This window comes from Coregonus lavaretus (genome assembly GCF_964263955.1).
Source record: "Coregonus lavaretus genome assembly, contig: HAP1_SCAFFOLD_2605, whole genome shotgun sequence".
In the NCBI taxonomy this organism is placed as follows: domain Eukaryota; kingdom Metazoa; phylum Chordata; class Actinopteri; order Salmoniformes; family Salmonidae; genus Coregonus; species Coregonus lavaretus.
In genome coordinates, this window is record NW_028165718.1 from 30,001 (window position 1) to 53,235 (window position 23,235).

General features: G+C 44.6%; 1 protein-coding gene across 1 annotated transcript in view; it reads right to left on the reverse strand.

Moving 5' to 3' along the window:
• The window catches only part of LOC311115558 (paired box protein Pax-3-A-like), a gene marked incomplete at both ends in the record, with an annotated part of 30,681 nt that extends 7,782 nt beyond the window's left edge, over window positions 1-22,899 (reverse strand). Inside the window, 5 exons of the mRNA XM_084190709.1 lie at window positions 902-1,101; window positions 20,832-20,975; window positions 21,475-21,604; window positions 21,861-22,096; window positions 22,815-22,899. Of these exons, the coding sequence (XP_084046835.1) occupies window positions 902-1,101; window positions 20,832-20,975; window positions 21,475-21,604; window positions 21,861-22,096; window positions 22,815-22,899 (795 nt within the window). The remainder of the gene's footprint in view (window positions 1-901; window positions 1,102-20,831; window positions 20,976-21,474; window positions 21,605-21,860; window positions 22,097-22,814) is intronic.
• Between the last annotated feature and the right edge of the window lie 336 nt (window positions 22,900-23,235).

Consider the following 23,235-nt stretch of genomic DNA (forward strand, 5'->3'; position numbering starts at 1 on the left):
TCTCACAGTCTCACGTCAGAATTAGACATTCATCCATGTTTCTCAAACATCAAATCGAAGTTGTTGCAAATATCACATTTCAAAGTGTTTAAGGTTACGTTTAGGCATTAACTCCGAATGGTTAAGGTAAGGGTTAAGGTTTGGGATAGGCTTAAAACAAACATCTCAATAACAACTTTCTATCGCTGGATTCAAACTTCAAATCAGAGGCAGATACTTACACGTATCCGCCTCCCCAATTTACATTTTAGTCATTTAGCAGACTCTCTTATCCAGAGCGACTTACAGTTAGTGAGTGCATACATTTTTCATACTGGCCCCCCGTGGGAAACAAACCCACAACCCTGGCGTTGCAAGCGCCATGCTCTACCAACTGAGCTACAATGCCCTAGCATAACCGAAACCTACTTGAAGGTAACAGTGCTCACTGATTCCCCTAGTGGCCAGTTTCCATGTAATCTCCGGGCAGCCTCAGACATGCATGGACGTCGAATACTGACTTATATCAAGGGTGACCTGGCTGATCCATTCACAGGGACAGAGTGGATAAATGAACCCATCCATATCAATACATTTACATTTAACTGAACAGGTCCCCTTCTCCTCTGACCAGTATGGGGGGGATGTGGTTGGCTGCTGCTGCTGAGAGTCAGTGTGTGTGACTGGCAGGACTCATGCTGATTCCATATGTAATAGCCCCATGCTGGGCCCGGTACAGCCTCCATATGGGAGCTGTTGTGGGGAATTTTCTGGGCCATAGATCAGAGCTGGCCCTGCAGATTGGACCCCTGGGAACACAGGATGAAGGGGCAGGCCAGGAATGTGTGTGTGTGTATGCTTGTGTATCCGTGTGTGTGATGTGAGACAAAGAATGTGTGTGTGTGATGTGTGTGTAGTCTACCTGTACTCTGGCCTCTGTGAGTTTGGCCCTCTGAGCCAGCTCTTCCCTGGTGTAGATGTCAGGGTAGTGTGTTCGTTCGAAGGCTCTCTCCAGCTCATCCAGCTGTTCGGCCGTGAAGGTGGTTCTACTGCGGCGCTGCTTCCTCTTCAGAGGCAGGTCCGGTTCTGACTCCACGTCCGACCCCTCATCTGAGTGGCTCGCTGCTCCAACAGACAAGAGGTACACAGTTAGGGCTTTCATAGTGTTAGTTAGTACAGTATCATTATCACCGGTAACAGTTACTGACGTTTTTTCAGAACTGGATTTGTTCTTAACTGACTCGACTGGTTAAAGAAAATTTACAAATAAATAAATCAAAGTCTTAAAAAAGTTTTTAATTCTCCTGACTACAGTGAACAAATAGAATGCAGGGAGACCAATAGGGAGAGTCCTCTAGAAAAAGAGGTGTAGTGATTCAGAGTGAGAGTGAAGAACAGAAGGATGAATCCACTTGAACTTGTTTGCTTTCCCTTTTCCCTGCTTCCTGTTTACATAAACCTCTTCAGAGGAGGGGCCACCACCGCCCTCCCAATGTCCCCCATCCCTCCCAATGTCCCCCATCCCTCCCAATGCCCCCCATCCCTCCCAATGTCCCCCATCCCTCCCAATGTCCCCCATCCCTCCCAATGCCCCCCATCCCTCCCAATGCCCCCCATCCCTCCCAATGTCCCCCATCCCTCCCAATGTCCCCCATCCCTCCCAATGCCCCCCATCCCTCCCAATGTCCCCCATCCCTCCCAATGTCCCCCATCCCTCCCAATGTCCCCCATCCCTCCCAATGTCCCCCATCCCTCCCAATGCCCCCCATTCCTCCCAATGCCCCCCATCCCTCCCAATGCCCCCCATCCCTCCCAATGCCCCCCATCCCTCCCAATGCCCCCCATTCCTCCCAATGCCCCCCATCCCTCCCAATGCCCCCCATCCCTCCCAATGTCCCCCATCCCTCCCAATGCCACCACCGCCCTCCCAATGCCCCCCATCCCTCCCAATGCCCCCTCTTGTCTTGTGCACCAACAGACTTCCATTCAGAGGGGAATTCTGTGTGCTTTTATAAATAATCCCACAGGACAAGGTTCCCCAGGCGCAGCGGCAGTGGGATTGAGAGGACTAAGCGCCACACAAAGGCCTAATTTGGATCCAGGGACCGTTCGTTTTTTAAGGGGGGAAAGGGGGGTCAGTGACGGAAAGAGAGAGAGTGTAGGGGGAACCTGCATTGTCTACAGTTGCAGTCTTTCTGGAGCCCCAGTAGCAGTTGGGGATGGAGCGAGTGACTGGGCAGCAGCCCCCCCCCCCCCCCCCCCCCCCCATATACCCCCCTCTACACCACTCTGCAGGTGCATGCTGGTCTTGTTTGCTCAGAGAGAAACGCTGGCCCTTTAAGAGCCAATTCAGCAGAAGAGGCAGTGAATTGGCAAGGCTCTCTAAAGCTGCGGCCCAGCGATAACACAGTGGTAACACAGTGGTAACCTAGGGCAGGGCCAAGCCAGACAGACAGACAGACAGACAGACAGACCCAAGGCCAGGGAGACCCAGAGATCAGAGACTCGCCTCAGGCCAGGGTGACCACAGGCCATTGTGTGTCCAACACCCAGCTTTACTCTGCACCTCAGTGTCCCTGCGTCTGTCTCTGTGCACATAAGCATACACAGGCACAGACACATTTGTACTAGAGCGGGACGATATGGACAAACATCCATATTGCGATAAATTGCCTGAATTTATGCAATATTGATATATAGAACGACACGTTTATAACATTAATGTGCACCACAGTTTTTTTCAATTATCCTTTAATGGTCCAATGCAGCCGTTTTTTTACCTCAATATCAAATCCTTTCTGAGTAACAATTAAGTACCTTACTGTGATTGTTTTCAATTAAAATGGTCAAAAATAAACAAAAATAGCTTCTTAGGACTGTCTGGGAGGGGTCTGAGTGGGGAGGGGAAAACTGAAAACTATCTGTTATTGGCAGAGAGGTTTGGAACTATCTTTTTTATTGGTCTATTAACTACTTTACCTCCTGGTGATGTCACCAGGTAGGCCAAAACTTCATCCCATCAAAACAGGCTGAAATTTCAGGCGGTCTTTCCTAATTGCTCTTACACTAAAAGTATTATTCCAACCTCATAGTGTAGAAATATATACACTATATATACAAAAGTATGTGCACACCACTTCAAATGAGTGGATTCGGCTATTTCAGCCACACCTGTTGCTGACAGTTGTATAAAATCGAGCACACAGCCATGCAATCTCCATAGACAAACATTGGCAGTAGAATGGCCTTACTGAAGAGCTCAGTGACTTTCAACGTGGCACCGTCATAGGATGCCACCTTTCCAACAAGTCAGTTCGTCAAATTTCTGCCCTGCTAGGGCTGCTCCAGTCAACTGTAAGTGCTGTTATTGTGAACTGGAAACGTCTAGGAGCAACAACGGCTCATCCGCGAAGTGGTAGGCCACACAAGCTCACAGAACGGGACCGCTGAGTGCTGAAGCGCGTAGCGCGTAGAAATCGCCTGTCCTCAGTTGCAACACTCACTAGCGAGTTCCAAACTGCCTCTGGAAGGGATGTAGCTCAGTTGGTAGAGCATAGCGTTTGCAACGCCAGGGTTGTGGGTTCGATTCCCACGGGGGGCCAGTATGAAAAATATAAATAATGTATGCACTCACTAACTGTAAGTCGCTCTGGATAAGAGCGTTTTCTAAATGACTAAAATGTAAATGTAAAAAATTAGGCAACGTCAGCACAATAACTGTTTGTTGGGCGCTTTATGAAATGGGTTTCCTTGGCCGAGCAGCTGGAGTGGTGTAAAGCTCGCCACCATTGGACTCTGGAGCAGTGGAAACGCGTTCTCTGGAGTGATGAATCACGCTTCACCATCTGGCAGTCCGACGGACGATTTTCTGAGTTTGGCGGATGCCAGGAGAACGCTACCTGCCCCAATGCATAGTGCCAACTGTAAAGTTTGGTGGAGGAGGAATAATGGTCTGGGGCTGTTTTTCATAGTTTGGGCTAGGCTCCTTAGTCCCAGTGAAGGGAAATCTTAACGCTACAGCATACAATGACATTCTAGATGATTCTGTGCTTCCAACTTTCTGTCAACAGTTTGGGGAAGGCCCTTTCCTGTTTCAGCATGACAATGCCCCCATGCACAAAGCGAGGTCCATACAGAAAAGGTTTGTCGAGATCGGTGTGGAATAACTTGATTGGCCTGCACAGAGCTCTGACCTTTTGGTCATGTAGTGTATATAAATCACAGAAAAATCATGTTTTTGACTGCACTGGGCCTTTAAACTCCCATTAACAATCACCCATATTAGCAAACGTATTTCATTTCAAACTTCACATTCCTCTAGTATAGGCTACTTATCGTAATGAATGATATCAGCAAAATGCCTGTGATAAGTGATCGGTGTCCATAATGTTTGGTTTATCATCCCAGCTCTATTTTGTACACACACAGACACACACACGCACACACACGCACAACCACACACACAGTCAGACAGACATTGAAGTGGTCACTGAGTGGAAGCTTCAGCTTGATTGAGTTAGTGTGATGATATGAGACTTGACAGCTTTTGTATGTCTACTTTTCAAGTTAAAGTAAGATCAGTTTTAATACTATTGTGTACTCTGTTCTTAAGCTAATGGGCTGGTTTCCTATCTGGCAGTTCAAATAGGCCTTTAGCTACTTCAGAACAGAAGTTCATTGAGGCTGGCGCGCCGACTTTGTGTTACGCTTAATGAATTCCCTGGAGCGGAGGGGAAGTTTTTGTGCAACACTGTATTAGTCCCACTCAGAACCAACAATAAAATACAAGAAAACCCAAATAGCTTGGGGTTCCTCATGTGAAACTGATCCACTCCCCCCTCAACGCTTTCCTTTCTCAACACCAATGACAGTGGGAGCCAACTCATGATGCATTAAGAGCAAATTGGTAAAGAAACAAACAATGTGAGAGAGGGAGCGAGAGAAAGAAAGGGGGAGGGAGAGACGATGCCTTTGGGTATTTGGGAAGATTATAATTTTTTGCACTTTAACAGAATGCTACCACTTTCTATTTCTGTTTACAGCAACTGACATTCACACATACAGGCCTCTCAGCTGCTCCCATCCACACAAAACAGAACCAAGATTTAAAATGGCTGCCAGTCACGGTTAAGACCATTACAATGAATCAAGATGGAAACTACAACTTTACTACCTCCAACTGCCTAATGAATCTTTCGCTCTGTGAGCTTCCAGTAGAACAAATATTTTAATTCCTGACTTCTAAACATCCTCAAGCCACATCACTAACCAAACAACAAATGCAAAGTCTTATTATAGAGAGAAACCAAAGGGTGGGTGGAGGTTTTTTAGGTGGTGGTGGTGGTGGTAGTGGTGGCTGGTGGGGTAGGAATTTGGGGTGTGGAGGAGTTGGAGTGGGGGGCATTATTTGAAACAGGATTGCTGGTGAAAAACAGAGAGGAGCCTTTGTAGCTTCAGCTCCTGGAGGCCCATAGGGAATGATTAGTTTCCCCACAGTTACCAGCATGCAACAGCGTTACAAAGAATTTCACAGGGATTTAGATTCCGGGAATGCCGAGTCGTTGGGAAAATCCTTAATTACTTTGGAATTACCTATGGGTTATGACCAGTCTGCTTTGGGGATCCTAGGGAACGTTGTCTTTCAAACGGAGTGTCATTATGGCCTCTTGTAGGTCTGCAGTCCCGTCGTGATATATACTCTCATGTGACAAAACTATTTAGGGACATTAATCTAGTTGACTATAAAAATATGTTAGTCTTTCTTCCTTTTCTGCACATCCAGATCAAACATACCAGAAATTTGAAAACACATCATACAGCGACCAAACTCACCGACCAACTTGGAACACTCCTTTCAGAGCAACTCTCTTTAACTAAACACCACCTAGACCTCCCTCCCTCTCTCACCCTCTCTTTCGCTCACAGACTCTTTGTCTCCTTCTTCCAATCCCTCTCTCCTCGTCCCCATCTCTCTCTCTCTGCCTACTCTGTCTCTCTCTCTCTCTCTTCCCCATATTTCTCTCTTTCTCTCTCTTTGTTGCTCTAAGGCTGAGGTCTTTGCTGGTGATTTGCACGCTCCATCTGTGGAATCCGTCATGGCTGCCTCAGCCCGCACAGAGGGGCCTGTCACCTGCCCCATGGGGGAGCGGGGGGCACAAAGAGGGCCAGAGAGGGGCGAGGGGGGGCACAGCTGGGGGGGTTCCCCAAAACCTTCCTCTGCAGCCCGGAGGGGACCATGGGAGCACCTGAGGGGTAGAGGAAGGACTTTATTCTTCTCCTATTCAAATGTAGGCTACCACAATCAAGCTTCTATGACTGTGCATTTGTGTCATTGGTGTTGTTGTTGATGTTGTTGTTGTGTGTGTCAGTGTGTTTGTGAGAGATAGTGTGGGTCTTAGAGAGAGAGAGAGAGAGAGAGAGAGAGAGAGAGACATGTCACCAAGTGGCGGGGTTGAAGTGACAAAGGTGTACCTGGTGATAGGGAAGAAAGCACACCTCCCCTGAGCAACACACACACACACACACACAAGCGCCTAGGCTTCTGTAGACTGTGAAACTAGGGACTGAGTCATGCATTACATAGACCATCCTTCAATTTCTAGGTTAATGAGCCTTGTCAGCCCTATGGCAACTCTGGTGGTGTGAAGATACACACACACACTCACTCACTCATACACTCACACACTCACTCATACATTCACACACTCAGTCATACACTCACAAACTCACTCACTCTTACACTCACTCACTCATACACTCACTCACACACTCACTCATACATTCACTCACTCACTCATACACTCACACAGTCACTCATACACTCACACACTCACTCATACACTCACACACTCACTCATACACTCACAAACTCACTCACTCTTACACTCACTCACTCATAAATTCACTCACTCACTCCCTCACTCACTCACTCTTACACTCACTCATACACTCACTCACACATACACTCACTCACTCACACACATACACTCACTCACTCACTCACACACACTCACACACTTAATCATACACTCATACACACACACTCACTCACTCACTCACACACACACTCACTCACTCACTCACACACACACACACACACACACTCACTCATAAACTCATGTACTTGCTGCGTTTTCAGCACATTCTAATTTTGACATAGATATTCTCTATTTCACACATTGGGCACACAAACAAATGAATACAATGAAACAATCCATTCAACATATTTACAGCTAAGCACACAGCAATGAGTTGACAATTTTTCCCTGATACTACTTTGGTCATTATTACTCCTGAGTTAAGAATAGTTCCACGTAAAACAAACAAAAATAATTGTATAACAGGATGAATGTGCTTATTTTTCCGAGCTAGTAAACTCGGCACACAGCAATGAAGTGAGGGAGGGGAGAGAAAATCAGATCCTTTACAGCTGTTCTGTAAACCTGTGGTCTCTGAGTGCCCCGTTAGTCCAAGCTGCCGCCCGCTGCCTCCTATCCATAGATCTCATCGCTTTTATTTGGCACTGCTGAATAGCCTTTGCAATCAAATTATCCACCCAATCTCACATATCTCTCTTTATGTATACATAAACTGTATTTTTAAATGTTTTATTCATACTACAGCTAAACATTCAAACGTACTTTTCCATGTATTTTACTTCACCTCAGCTGTGAGGGGAGTGGGTTTACAGTATGTGTGGGATTGGACTCAGCTGTGAGGGGAGTGGGTTTACAGTATGTGTGGGATTGGACTCAGCTGTGAGGGGAGTGGGTTTACAGTATGTGTGGGATTGGACCCGTAGGCTTGCCAGTTTGTAAAACCCCAAAAGACACAGTGCAATCCTTGAAAGGGTAAAGCTATCTGAATGTCAGAGACCCAGAGAAGAAGCCTGGCTTGGGCTGGGCCCGCCGGGGAGCCAGAGCATTGCTGCTTTAAGCCGCAGAGAGAGAAGGGGAGTAGCAGAGAAAAGAAAACTGTTTAATTTAACCAAACTGTAGCCCTGAGAGGCATACAGCACATAGCAGCCTGAGCCAAAACAACCTGAAGAGAGCCAAAAGAGCAAAAAATGACTCCCCCCATTCCCAAGGAGGGTAAAGAATAGAGGATTTAACTGAAACAGACTGTGCTCCTTGAAATCGTACAGCGTGGTTTTGTGGGGACTGCGAGTGGGGACAAAAAGGCTTTAAAATGTCCACAGAGAGATGGAGGCGGGGTGCACTGAGTGTATGGAGCTACATGGTGGGTTGGTGGGTGGGGTGGCTGACCATATGTGTTTCTGTCTACAGCATTCTGATGGGGGTTACTGGACGGACGGCAGGTACAGCCATGGAAGTTCTCTTGGGGTGGTGGGTAAATGAAGAGGGTAACTGAGCCAGTGACATGTGCCCCCCTCCGAAACAAAACCAAAGGCAGAGGAGACAAATGAAGCACTTATTTGGGCGGGGAGTGATGCTGGTCCTTTTCAGGGGCCGGGGGACTAAGTGACTGCCCAACTGCATTAAACAGTACATAGAAGACTGGGCAGATGCCTGAAGGACTGAAGGATAATGGTTAATTGATAGCTTATGGGCCCATCTGCGCCTCTAGCATGTTGTTAAAGGAGTTGGGGGGTGCTCACTTGACTTGCTAAGGAGGAGCCCCGACCTCTACAGCTGCCCTGTAATTGAGAGTGTGTGAAGAGCGCTGTGTGTTTGTCTGTACTGTCACCGAGGGTGTGTGTGTGTGTGTGTGTGTGCGTGCGTGTGTGAGAAAGAGATTATGTAGTCAGAGAGGAAGAATAACTAATAAATCATAACCTCATCAAGCTTCAAGAAAAGAAAGACTGAAGAAGACAAAGCGACCAAGCGCTCCTCAAATGATGAAAACCTCTAAAGAAAACCTTGAGAGAGAAAACCTCGATAGAGAAAACCTCTAGAGAGAAAACCTCTAAAGAAAACCTTGAGAGAGAAAACCTCTATAGAGAAAACCTCTAGCGAGAAAACATCTAGAGAGAAAACCTCTTAAGAAAACCTCTAGCGAGAAAACATCTAGAGAGAAAACCTCTAAAGAAAACCTCTAGAGAGAAAACCTCTAGAGAGAAAACCTCTAGACAGCAATGTGAGTTATGAGAGTCTGTGCTGTGGCGGGACAACAGGAAGCTGTTACCTGTCATGTTGACCCAAATATGATTGTAACCCTGTTTCCTGTAGGGATGATGGAGAATGACCCTATGTTGACCTCTGACCCCACTTAGCCTGGTCTGACAGGAAGAGACTGACTGACCACTGTGGAGTTAACTCAATGCGACTCTCTTTTAAGAAGTCCCGTAAATTTTAAAAGGTCAAAAACAGCTAAGCTCTTGTCATCTTTGACTGTTGGTAGCGCTTTACATTACGCCATGTAATTAAATGTTAATAACATGGTAATAGTATAGTAACAACAAGTTATAGTTCCTTACAATATAAAATAACATTATATTGTCGTTTCTAGGTTCTACTATTGAGAGCAAGGTGAACTCCCTCCCAGCTTGCCCTATCCAGAGCCTTATACCCCTGCCCCCTGCCCTGTCCAGAGCCTTATACCCCTGCCCCCTGCCCTGTCCAGAGCCTTATACCCCTGCCCCCTGCCCTGTCCAGAGCCTTATACCCCTACCCCTGCCCCGTCCAGAGCCTTATACCCCTACCCCTGCCCTGTCCAGAGCCTTATACCCCTACCCCTGCCCTGTCCAGAGCCTTATACCCCTGCCCCCTGCCCCCTGCCCTGTCCAGAGCCTTATACTCCTGCCCCTGCCCCGTCCAGAGCCTTATACCCCTGCCCCCTGCCCTGTCCAGAGCCTTATACCCCTACCCCTGCCCCGTCCAGAGCAATATACCCCTGCCCCCTGCCCTGTCCAGAGCCTTATACCCCTACCCCTGCCCCGTCCAGAGCAATATACCCCTGCCCCTGCCCCTGCTTTGTCCAGAGCCTTATACCCCTACCTCAGTCAAGTGATTGACAACTCCCTGTCTGCCTTTCCTTGTTCAACCACTGCATTCAGTTGCCTTTGCCTTGCGTTCCACAGCTTTGACACCCCCAATCCCTCCTCTGCACATGCACACACACTCACACACACTTGTAAAAACAACCTCTCACCCCCTTCCTTCTCTCTCTCTCTCTAGCCGTTGGGTTTGGTGGAATACTTCCATCAGATAAAGAGAGCTTATTCTATGGCAGCCATTCTCCTTGACTTTCACAGGCCTTTTCACTCTTTCATTCACTTCAAACCATCTTTTGGCGCGCTCGGCTGAATGTGGCAAGTCCATCACGGGTGAAGGGGGTGCGAGAGGGGCTGAAGGGGCTAAAGGAGGAAGCCCCGAGCCCCTCCCCCTTCTCCAATCCCCCCACTTCAAAGTTGGCCTGCATTCATTAATTGCCCTTTGAATTGATATCAGAGGGTCACAATAGGGGTGTGAAAGGAGAAAGAGGTTTTAATGAAGCATAGAGCCCCCATTCATTTGCAGATAACTATGTTTTTATGCTTGGAATGTCATCATGCACTGCATTATTTTTAAAAGAAATATGCGAGGCGGAGGAGTAAGGGAGGGGGTGTAGGGGAGGGGGAGTAGGGGAGGAGGAGAGGAGGAGAGGAGAGGAGAGGAGAGGAGAGGAGAGGAGAGGAGAGGAGAGGAGAGGAGAGGAGAGGAGAGGAGAGGAGAGGAGAGGAGAGGAGAGGAGAGGAGAGGAGAGGAGAGGAGAGGAGAGGAGGAAAAGGACAGAGAGAGCCCGAGGCGAGGGTTAGTGAGAGTGATTTGGTGCTCCCCCTTGCCCCCTGTGCCCAGGGACACACTGAGTGACACATTCCTCAGACAGACTGACATTCCCCATCATCGGATGGTCATGTTATTTAGGGCAGTCGCCATTTTTCTCTATATCAGAGGGGTTTGGTTAAATGCGGAAGACACATTTCAGTTGAATGCATTCAGTTGTCCAACTGACTTGGTATCCCCCTTTCCCTTTCCTTTCCCTTTATAGCCTCAGTCTAACTCTATTTAGCCTGAGTCTGACTCTACATAACCTCAGTCTAACTCTGTATAGCCTCAGTCTAACTCTATATAACCACAGTCTACTGTAACTCTATATAACCTCAGTCTAACTCTCTATAGACCCAGTCTAACTCTATATAACCACAGTCTACTGTAACTCTATATAACCTCAGTCTAACTCTCTATAGACCCAGTCTAACTCTGTTTCTCTGACGCTCTAAGCCTTAAAACAACAAACAATGAACGGGCACTCAACACTCTAATCATTTTCATGTTCCAGACACACTCACATATTGTACATTTTCCATAGAGCTTCTTCGCCCTACTTTGATCGTTGCTAGAGAGCGTAGCGACAACCATTAACGTGCCAGAAATTAATATTATTTACAGCTTCTCGTATAGAACACAAGATGTAAGAACCGAAGATGTCAAAGTTGTCACGTTTTCTATAACTGTCTTGAAAGAGCTACCTTTATGAATGTATGAATCAGGGGCGCAACTTTCACTGGGGACGGGGGGACATGTCCCCCCCCCCCACACATTCTGAAATTGCATTTTTGTCCCCCCCCCCTCCCCCCCCCCCCCCCCCCAGTTTTATCATTAGAATGTGATACAAAATGAAGCAACGGTGTGCTTTAGGACCATGCAGATGCCTCCAGGCGGTCGGGTAAGCTGTTTGGAGTGTTTATCTGACTGGATTAAAATATATATATATATATATATATATATATATATATATATACAGTTGAAGTCAGAAGTTTACATACAGTTAGGTTGGAGTCATTAAAACTTGATTTTCAACCACTCCACAAATGTCTTGTTAACAAACTATAGTTTTGGCAACTACTTTGTGCATGACACAAGTAATTTTTCCAACAATTGTTTACAGACAGATTATTTCACTTATAATTCACTGTATCACAATTCCAGTGGGTCAAAAGTTTACATACACTAAGTTGACTGTGCCTTTAAACAGCTTGGAAAATTCCAGAAAATTATGTCATGGCTTTAGAAGCTTCTGATAGGCTAATGGACATCATTTGAGTCAATTGGAGATGTACCTGTGGATGTATTTCAAGGCCTACCTTCAAACTCAGTGCCTCTTTGCTTGACATCATGGGAAAATCAAAAGAAATCAGCCAAGATGAAGTAAGGTTAAGTATAATATGAAATATGAGAGAGGAGGAGAGAGGGGAGGGCCGCTGTGTACATTATCAATCATTAGCTCCATTTCTAGGGTTAATTAACTCAATGTTAGCCTTTTAGATTCTGTCACGGATTCTGCCGAGGCTGCTCCTCCTCCTTGCTCGGGCAGGCTTTGGCGTTCGTCGTCCCCGGAGTACTAGCTACTGCCGATCGATGTTTCGGTGTTTGTCTTGTTCTGTCTTGAGTGGTTACACCTGTTCGCTATTATGTTTGATTGTAGTCCCTATATTTACCCATGTCTCTCGTTTGGCAATTGTGTGTTATTGTTTTGTGTCGAGGCTGTATCGGCATTGCTGTTTGTCGTATACCTGTATTTTGTTTTCCTCCCTGTTAGGAGGTTTTGGTTTTTGCATGTTCTTTACATTTAGTAAAGTACGTCTGCTAGTATCTCAGTGTCCTGCGCTTGACTTCACTCACCGCATACACGTCGCCATTGACAGATTCATCCTTGGGAGCAATTTCCAAATGTCTGAAGGTACCACGTTCATCCGTACAAACAATAGTACGCAAGTATAAACACCATGGGACCACGCAGCCGTCATACCACTCAGGAAGGAGACACGTTCTGTCTCCTAGAGATGAATGTACTTTGGTGCGAAAAGTGCAAATCAATCCCAGAACAACAGCAAAGGACCTTGTGAGGATACTGGAGGAAACAGGTACAAAAGTATCTACACTGCTCAAAAAAATAAAGGGAACACTAAAATAACACATCCTAGATCTGAATGAATGAAATAATCTTATTAAATACTTTTTTCTTTACATAGTTGAATGTGCTGACAACAAAATCACACAAAAATTATCAATGGAAATCAAATATATCAACCCGTGGAGGTCTGAATTTGGAGTCACCCTCAAAATTAAAGTGGAAAACCACACTACAGGCTGATCCAACTTTGATGTAATGTCCTTAAAACAAGTCAAAATGAGGCTCAGTAGTGTGTGTGGCCTCCACGTGCCTGTATGACCTCCCTACAACGCCTGGGCATGCTCCTGATGAGGTGGCGGATGGTTTCCTGAGGGATCTCCTCCCAGATCTGGACTAAAGCATCCGCCAACTCCTGGACAGTCTGTGGTGCAACATAGCGTTGGTGGATGGAGCGAGACATGATGTCCCAGATGTGCTCAATTGGATTCAGGTCTGGGGAACGGGCGGGCCAGTCCATAGCATCAATGCCTTCCTCTTGCAGGAACTGCTGACACACTCCAGCCACATGAGGTCTAGCATTGTCTTGCATTAGGAGGAACCCAGGGCCAACCGCACCAGCATATGGTCTCACAAGGGGTCTGAGGATCTCATCTCGGTACCTAATGGCAGTCAGGCTACCTCTGGCGAGCACATGGAGGGCTGTGCGGCCCCCCAAAGAAATGCCACCCCACACCATGACTGACCCACCGCCAAACCGGTCATGCTGGAGGATGTTGCAGGCAGCAGAACGTTCTCCACGGCGTCTCCAGACTCTGTCACGTCTGTCACATGTGCTCAGTGTGAACCTGCTTTCATCTATGAAGAGCACAGGGCACCAGTGGCAAATTTGCCAATCTTGGTGTTCTCTGGCAAATGCCAAACGTCCTGCACGGTGTTGGGCTGTAAGCACAACCCCCACCTGTGGACGTCGGGCCCTCATACCACCCTCATGGAGTCTGTTTCTGACCGTTTGAGCAGACAAATGCACATTTGTGGCCTGCTGGAGGTCATTTTGCAGGGCTCTGGCAGTGCTTCTCCTGCTCCTCCTTGCACAAAGGCTGAGGTAGCAGTCCTGCTGCTGGGTTGTTGCCCGCCTATGGCCTCCTCCACGTCTCCTGATGTACTGGCCTGTCTCCTGGTAGCGCCTCCATGCTCTGGACACTACGCTGACAGACACAGCAAACCTTCTTGCCACAGCTCGCATTGATGTGCTATCCTGGATGAGCTGCACTACCTGAGCCACTTGTGTGGGTTGTAGACTCCGTCTCATGCTACCACTAGAGTGAAAGCACCGCCAGCATTCAAAAGTGACCAAAACATCAGCCAGGAAGCATAGGAACTGAGAAGTGGTCTGTGGTCACCACCTGCAAAACCAGTCCTTTATTGGGAGTGTCTTGCTAATTGCCTATAATTTCCACCTGTTGTCTATTCCATTTGCACAACAGCATGTGAAATGTATTGTCAATCAGTGTTGCTTCCTAAGTGGACAGTTTGATTTCACAGAAGTGTGATTGACTTGGAGTTACATTGTGTTGTTTAAGTGTTCCCTTTATTTTTTTGAGCAGTGTATATCCACAGTAAAACGAGTCCTATATCGACATAACCTGAAAGGCCGCTCAGCAAGGAAGAAGCCACTGCTCCAAAACCGCCATAAAAAAGCCAGACTAAGGTTTGCAACTGCACATGGGGCCAAAATCGAACTTTTTGGAGAAATGTCCTCTGGTCTGATGAAACAAAAATAGAACTGTTTGGCCATAATGACCATTGTTATGTTTGGAGGAAAAAGGGGGTTGCTTGCAAGCCGAAGAACACCATCCCAACCGTTAAGCACGGGGGTGGCAGCATCATGCTGTGGGGGTGCTTTGCTGCAGGAGGGACTGGTGCACTTCACAAAATAGATGGCATCATGAGGAAGGAAAATTATGTGGATATATTGAAGCAACATCTCAAGACATCAGTGAGGAAGTTAAAGCTTGGTCGCAAATGGGTCTTCCAAATGGACCCATTTGGGGTCCCCCGCTACTCAGGCGAAGGCTGGAGCTTCTATACAATTTAATATGTGGGCACACACTGGATTAGTGCCCGGAGGAGAGAGGGAGGGAAAGAGGGAAAGAGGGAGAGAGGAGGAGAGGGAGAGAGAGGGGGAGCGAAGAGAGTGAGCGAGGAAGAGAGATGGGAGAGGGGGGTAAAAGTCAATACCTTGACTTTGGAAGCATACTTCCAAAGTTGTGGCAAAATGGCTTAAGGACAACAAAGTCAAGGTATTGGAGTGGCCATCAGTTACACCAGCTCTGTCAGGAGGAATGGGCCAAAATTCACCCAACTTATTGTGGGAAGCTTGTGGAAGGCTACCCGAAATGTTTGACACAAGATAAACAATTTAAAGGCAATGCTACCAAATACTAATTGAGTGTATGTAAACTTCTGACCCACTAGGAATGTGATGAATGAAATAAAAGCAGAAAATAAATCATTCTCTCTACTATTATTCTGACATTTCACATTCTTAAAATAAAGTGGTGATCCTAACTGACCTAAGACAGGGGATTTTTACTAGGATTAAATGTCAGGAATTGTGAAAAACTTAGTTTAAATGTATTTGGCTAAGGTGTATGTAAACTTCCAACTTCAACTGTATTATGTCCCCCCCACTTCTAAAACCAAAATTGGGCCCCTGGGATGAATCTACTGCTGGATATTTTAATTGTGAGATTGTGTTTACAAGGTGAAAATCACAGAGAAGAGCTAAAGTGTGAAGTCTATTTAAGAGTATACAAGGAATGTGCCATGAGTGGACTCAATCATGTCATCTTACTGAGTTTCCCTATAGTCTAATTCTTCTGTTCCTTAAGATGAAATGCACATACAACTCAAACTTTCACTCAAAAACATAAATGCATGACTTGTGTGAAGCTTCAGTGACATGCGTGCATCAGCCATTATTTGGAATGTGCCTTTGGAGTGTCACTGAATCCGTGAAGATAAGTGATTCTCAGCAGGCAGCATCTTTAACACCTTAATACATAAGAACCGGAACAATATGATGTATATTGGAAGGTGATATGGGAACTTGACCATGGATCTATGCTACAGTATAGGGTTTCCAACTTCAATGCCTCTTAGCAAACCCTCATCTCACCACTCTTCACCACCCTCCCTCTTCCAATACCACTGTAAGACAATGATGAACATCACAAATCAAACATCAGAAGCCATGCAGAACATAACTCTGCAAACACTCACACACTAAATACACAAACCTAACCCCTAATACTCTCTCAAACCCTTCTCTTTTACCCCCCTCTCCCATCTCTCTTCCTCGCTCACTCTCTTCGCTCCCCCTCTCTCTCCCTCTCCTCCTCTCTCCCTCTTTCCCTCCCTCCCTCTCTCCTCCGGGCACTAATCCAGTGTGTGCCCACATATTCAATTGTATAGAAGCTCCAGCTTTTGCCTGAGTAGCAGGGGACCCCAAGATCCTCAACTTTATTTACACAAACAAAGTCCTGCTCAGTTTCTGTGACAAAAGCAGCTAAATCTTTTGGCCCTTTCATGTATTGTCAGCTCTTGGTTCCCTTTTGTCCTACAGCTATTGGCCTGGCTCTGGGCACAATGAGGCTGGGAGAATGGCAGCAGATTGGCAGAATGCGCCTCAATAAACCTAATTATGACATGATGACTGCGCTCACCATGGCAGGTTTTCAAAGATCCCAGACTTATTCAATTAGCCCTTTCCAGGAGTCCCTTTCACAAAATAAAGTTATCCCCCTTTGACTGTTCGTCTTTCAGATGGGGAATTTTGTGTGTGTGTGGGTATAAATGGAAATGTGCTGGTCCAACAAGGCTCCTCTGTATGTATCATCAGTGTTATTCAGGCTAATTTTAATTAGCGAAGTAAGGTTAAGAAGATACACTGGAAATATGAGAGAGGAGGAGAGAGGGGAGGGCCGCTATGTACATTATCAATCATTAGCTCCATTTCTAGGGTTAATTAACTCAATGTTAGCCTTTTAGATTCTGGAAGGCAGAGCAACTACTATATCCAACCCCTGCTAATGGTTATGCAGGAACTGTGCCAAATTAGCAAATATGCACAGTAGGCATATAGTGAGACTGGAGCACTGACTAGACATATGGAAAAGTATTTTCTAAAGAGTGGCAGAAATGTGTTCAACTATTGTAATTCTAAGTGGAAATGATTTTCTCTGACACATGAATTGAGAAAGATAGCCTGCCCTACTGTATACTTTCAAGTCAAACTGCACGAGCATTTATTCCAAGCACATTTGGCGCGTGAGGAAATACTTGCGCGTCACGATGGGACACGAGACTGCAATTTAGGGTGCTTGAGATTTCCGAAACACATTTCAGTTGTTTTTTTCCATAGACAAATAAATCCAAACGAGCTGCCTTTGATGTGGACACTTAAGGGAAACGACAATGAATTCTGAACGACCAGGGGCTCAACTAGTGCTCCTCCCTCGCACAACGATGGTCTCAACAAACATCTACTTTATCAATGTTTGACCCGCTTGGCTGAAAAAAAGTCATTTTCAGATTGTAATTGCGGTTATAAAAACAACATTCCAAATGAGGCCTGACTGAAAAAACGCACGAAAATAGTGGACACCACAGGTCTCGAAAAAACAAAAAGTCCTTTAAAAAAGGTCGAGAAATTACGTTGCTGGCATCCCATACAAGCCAATCTCTACAGTGCCACAATAGCTTAGTCCTCAGAACCAAACACCAACCAATTTGGAATGTGCGGTCATTACAACTCTCATTACCTACGCATAATAGCCTAAACCATGCATTAGTTAGAGTCAACTGATATTAGTGCAAACGTTAAGTGTGCCCGTTTCAAGTCAAAGCATTGTCCTGGCAAAAGTCATTTACATTTTTCGTTAACCCTTAGGGTAAAATGAACACTTGACAGATATGAATGGAAATAGGATACCAAACTGACTGACGTATAGCGAGCCCGAATGAGCACAGGACAACGTTTCTAACGGAAACTGATACTCTATTAGGCTTATTATTATTAATTTATAGCCTACATTTTGGAATTAATAAAACTATGTGACATTTATTGGCAACCAAATAAAGACAAATATCAGAGGGGTCATTGGCTTAACGGACAACTTAATTTTAGGGACTTTTCTACAACAACTGACTTTCTTTTGTTAGCGGTTGCACTCCTGAAAATGAACCATATATATTAAACGAATGTGAGCCGCAGGCATAGAGAGAAAGAGAAGGAAACCGAGGGAGAGGGGCGGGTTCCCTCTCCGGATGAAAGTAACATGAAATAAAGGGCTCGATTTAATCCGCTTGAAGAGATTTTGAGAGCGGAAGGGGGTGAGAGCATGATGGGTGAGTATTGCAGCAGTGCGCATGACGAGTGGCGAGTTCCATTGTGACCGCCGCTCGAGGCCAAGCGCGCCTCTCGGGGGAGAACATTGGTCCCCATTCACCAAAGGAGTCTTTAATACACTCCCTCGATCATTAAATGTGACATAGCACAATATCAAATCATTTAGAAGACATTATTAATGTTTAAGAGGGCAAGAATAGGGCATCAAAGACTTAATAATAGACCATACAGAAAGACATGTTACTAGCCAATTGTACATTTATATCATTAGGCCTATATTGGTAAGAAAAATATATTGTGCAACAATTTGTACTTATAAAAATAATAAATAAATGTTATATATATATATATTAGGCCTATGAGTTAAATTATTAATAACCATCAAGTAGCTATGCATATATTTTGGAAAATATTTGTCATTTTATGAGATATAATATTTTGTCAAAGCCTCATATGAGGCTGCTACACAGAAAATATCATGTATTATCTTGTGGCATTGGAAATTGTAACATGACTAAATTAATTATTAAGTTACATTAACTAAAAAACTTAGGCTAATATAAAAGTGTTGAGATCACGAACCAGACGCATCAACAAAAAAACTATAACTTTTAAACATTGTGTAAAAGATGTGAGTGTGCACAAAATGTGTAACCTGAGTGCACATAATACACAAAAAGTTAGTATTTTCGTAAACCATTATGTCGGCAATGCTCTGCATGTCCAAAATGAAAAGTAACACATTATCAATAAGTTTAATTCATCTCGCCATTAAATCAGCGTGTTAAGCTGATTTGAAAGTATTTTTTTTAAATATCAGTTAGGCTTATACACTATAGTTGTGTGTGTGTGTGTGTGTGTGTGTGTGTGTGTGTGTGTGTGTGTGTGTGTGTGTGTGTGTGTGTGTGTGTGCGTGCGTGCGTGTGAGTGAGTGAAAGAGGGCTTGAGAGGTTCTGAATGGCAGTCGGCTTCTTTAGACGACCTAAAAAGATTCCAAAAGAAACATTTTGTAGGTAAAAACGGCCATTTCTCCATGGTGAACAGTCTCTAGACCTAGCCGGAGCAGCGACTATTGGCGGACCTGAATAATTCATCCTTCATTGCGGGCTCATAATGTATTTTCTCGGCCTTTTGTTGGGAAGCTCCCTCTCCTTTTCTGACTGAATTATAAACAGGTTGCCTTCTTTTATGGCGACCAAGCTGCTGCGAAGCCAGGCTTTGTCCGCGCGTAACCGAAGCGTAAGTCTCAATGGACTCTCGCGCCTTTGTCTCCCAAGTTCATCCTCAAGTGTCCGATTGTGTGCTCGAGGCCTGGCTTTGTGAGGGATGGTACTGTTATACAAATGTTTGATCAACTCATTTGGGACGTTTTGTCTCCTCCAACTCCCCGTCTTTTCCTCTAATTTGTTTCACCGTGCCTGCATTTTACAGTAGGGCAAAGAGAGCAGCTGCATTGAGATGGAATAGGCCTGCGAATTCGTTCATAATAAATTGTAGGAAACCGTAAAAAGGGATGTTATGAGATTTCTTTGTTTAAAATACACCATGACAATTAGGGGTTGAAAACTTTTTTGGTTCTTTTTTATATACTTTTGATAAGGGATATTTCCTCAAACATTACAACGGGGCTATGTGCATCTCGATTAAAATGTATGTATAAGCCTAATAACAATGTTATTAGTATGATAAAGACATTTTAAAAAGTAGGCCTGTAGGCCTACAAGGTAAAGGCTAGCCTATATACAAGCAAAGTGGTCTAGCATAAACAATTAAATAAATACAATGGAAATACATGTAGCAGAAGTAGAATATGCACAGGCTATTCGAATAAATCTATAGGATATTTTGTATGAAGAACATTCGACTGATTCGAGGCCTGACCCTTACGTTTTGTCGGTAACAAATATCATGTGTGTTGCCCACTTTGTGCAAGCACGCGTGGTTACACAATCGTTCACTTTTCATTTTTTCATTATCTCTCTCTCTCTCTCTCAAACTCACACACACACACAGGGGGCAATCCTCCCTTTCCCACAAAAGCTATCACCTGCTGTTTGAATTATCGTAACGCCTCATGGGACAAGCATTAGCAGGAGATATATGGTCGATAAAGAATTCAAAACAATCCAGTGAACTTTATGACTGTCGACAAAGGAAGACACTCTCCCTGTGCTTTCATCACATCGAAAACAACAACTTTACAACAACTAAAACGTTTTAGAGTAAAAGACAGACTAGGCCTATCTACCTCACAAAGTCTAAAAATGAATGGCAACCCGTAAGGACTGGTGACACACATGGTGAAAATGTAGGCCTAGCCAATAACACCGAGTCAGCATATCAAGAATGATTTCTGAAAATCAGTAAGCTTACACAAAACAAGATGAAAACCTTTATCTGTCCATCTTTGTTGACTTGAATAAACGAGAGGTTTCCTCACCGTTTCAAAGAACATTAAAGTGCACAGTGGAAGCATTTAGGCCTGTGTATGAAGGGCCTTCACCTTTATGCAACAAGTAACTGCCTCACGCAAGTTGTCTATAGAAGAGAGAAAATGTGTTATATATTCATTTATGATTGCACTCACATCGGTCTCCTAAAATGCCCTCGATGCTGTGTTTGGCCCGCCGTTCGTGTTCTTCTAATTCCTTTTTCTCGATTTCATCTTCATCATCATCGTCATCTCCCTTCACTCCGAATTTACTCCTCATGATGCGACTGATAGAGCTCACTGTGTTCGAAGAAATTACAAAGCACTGATTAATAAATAATCAACAGGAAAAGTCTAAATAAAAGTTCAACAATCTGCACTCATTTGCTTTTACTTTTTCTTCTAATCTACCGTGATAAAGCATCAAATAAATAGAACTTGTTATCAACAGATGCACCATTAAAAAAATATATTGACTTTAGCGTCGATAATTGCATTGCAATAATTGTTATGATTATATCTTAACTTAAACTTAACATGGCAATTATATTATAACAGTTATTATTTCCCGCAGCCATAGTTTTCAGCAGTTGTTTACGTTTCAGAGTAAACTGTTTTTTATTATGGTAAAATGTGGTTATTGAGAAGGAAAATACATTAGGCCCATTATGTTAAATAAGACGATGATGATGGTGATGATGATGACCATGATGATGATGAACAATCTACGGCTGCAGGTGAAGATTGCACCCATTTAAATGGGCAGCAATTATGACAGAATGCAGACGTTTCCTTTTACCTGATGGAACGGTGTTCCGGTCACATATCCCATCCATCAGTAATTTATCCCGAATCTCCCAGCTAAACATACCCGGGTTGTCCCGCTTGTACTCCTCTATTCTCTTCTCAACATCAGGCGTCGTCCCCTGCTAAGGAAACGACAAATCATATCATCGTTAATTAATGAAGGCATAATAAACAGCTCATATCTACTTACACTGTCTACTTGCACTCAGCAACACAATATAGGCCTCTTACATGCTTTCCCAACCTGTGGCTTGTTACATTTTAACCCAACATGTCATACCTCGAGAAAACAGTTTTAAGAGAAGAATAAAATGAATGACATTACAAAACCCAACACTTTCGCCAGTCATAGAGCTGCTCATGCTCCCTTTCTTTTACCTTTGATTTGCTTCCCCCGATGGCCCCGGGTCGGATGGAGCCGGTCTCCTGGTACCGGCAGAGGATTTTGGAAACGCAACCGTGAGAGACGCGGAGCTGGCGGGAGATTACGCACGGCCTGATTCCATGGTGGGCCATTTCGACGATCTTATGGCGGATATGGTTGGGCAAAGGTCTGCCATTTATGAACACTCCCCCGAGCTGGTTCATTCTGCCTTGGCCTAACGGGGTAGAGACTGAGTAAAAGAAAACACAAAATGGTCACCAGATGGCTTCATGATTATAAACTATAGGCCTACAACACAACAACTAACATTGATTCCATCATAGGCTACTAATAACACCACAAGGCTACTACAAATAAAAGTCGTTTAAACTGAAAGGTTTGGTAACAATAAAAGGCCTTAAAAGTTGCCTTATGTAATGATACTATATGTTATGTTGTAATATAGAGAGGTGTATAGCCTACTTATATGACCCTGTAAATATTCTGTAAATAAACAAATACTTTGTTTTCAGAGATTAGGAGATGATTCAATTAATACTTAAATTAATAGTCCCCTGTAAACAAATAGATACATACAAAAAGGTATGTCAATAACGACTACAAAACAAACCAGATGATAACGACGAGGATAACAGTTCAATCCACTATGCATCCGATAACCGAAATGAAAAGAACATTGAAAAATGAAAAATGAAACATGAAAATAACATTACATTTTAATTGTGTTACTTCTCAATTTAGCGTGTCAATCCCAAAGTATTATTTTAAAAAAAACTTACAATTGGATACGACCAAGTTTATGTTAAGGTGGGGGGCTTGTGGGGTAGGCTACATAATTTAATTCACAGAGTAACCTATATTAATAATCACTCCTTAATTATTACGCATCGAAGCCCAAATCTTCCCACAAACAGTGCTCAAAAAGTTGTTTCGACTTTTGATTTTACCTTCCAGTGGGAAACCACTGTGGGGGTAGTTCTGAGCCAGCATAGGGCGCATCATCCTTGGTATTGCCCCAGCCAACGCAGTCATACCTCCACAACCCTACGCCTTCAGCTAACTTCCCGCCAGAGAGGAGAACGGGGAGCTGCCGACGATGGCGCTTGACCAGTGGGGGAAATTCTGAGTAAAAATGCCCTGTATTCCAATTCGTGGAAGGTTAGCCTTGATATGGTAGTCACTGGACTAGACAGGAACCAGCGTCCCGGGAGGAAAAAAAACACTCCCGCCTCCCGAAGAAAAGAGCCCAAGTTACCTAACCAGGAAAAACTGGAGGTAGACTTCTGAAGAGTGCGGCTATGCGTTGCTTTTTCACCAGTCGAGAGGCATTTGGATACGTGAGGGAATCTGCGATGTCATCAAGAATCA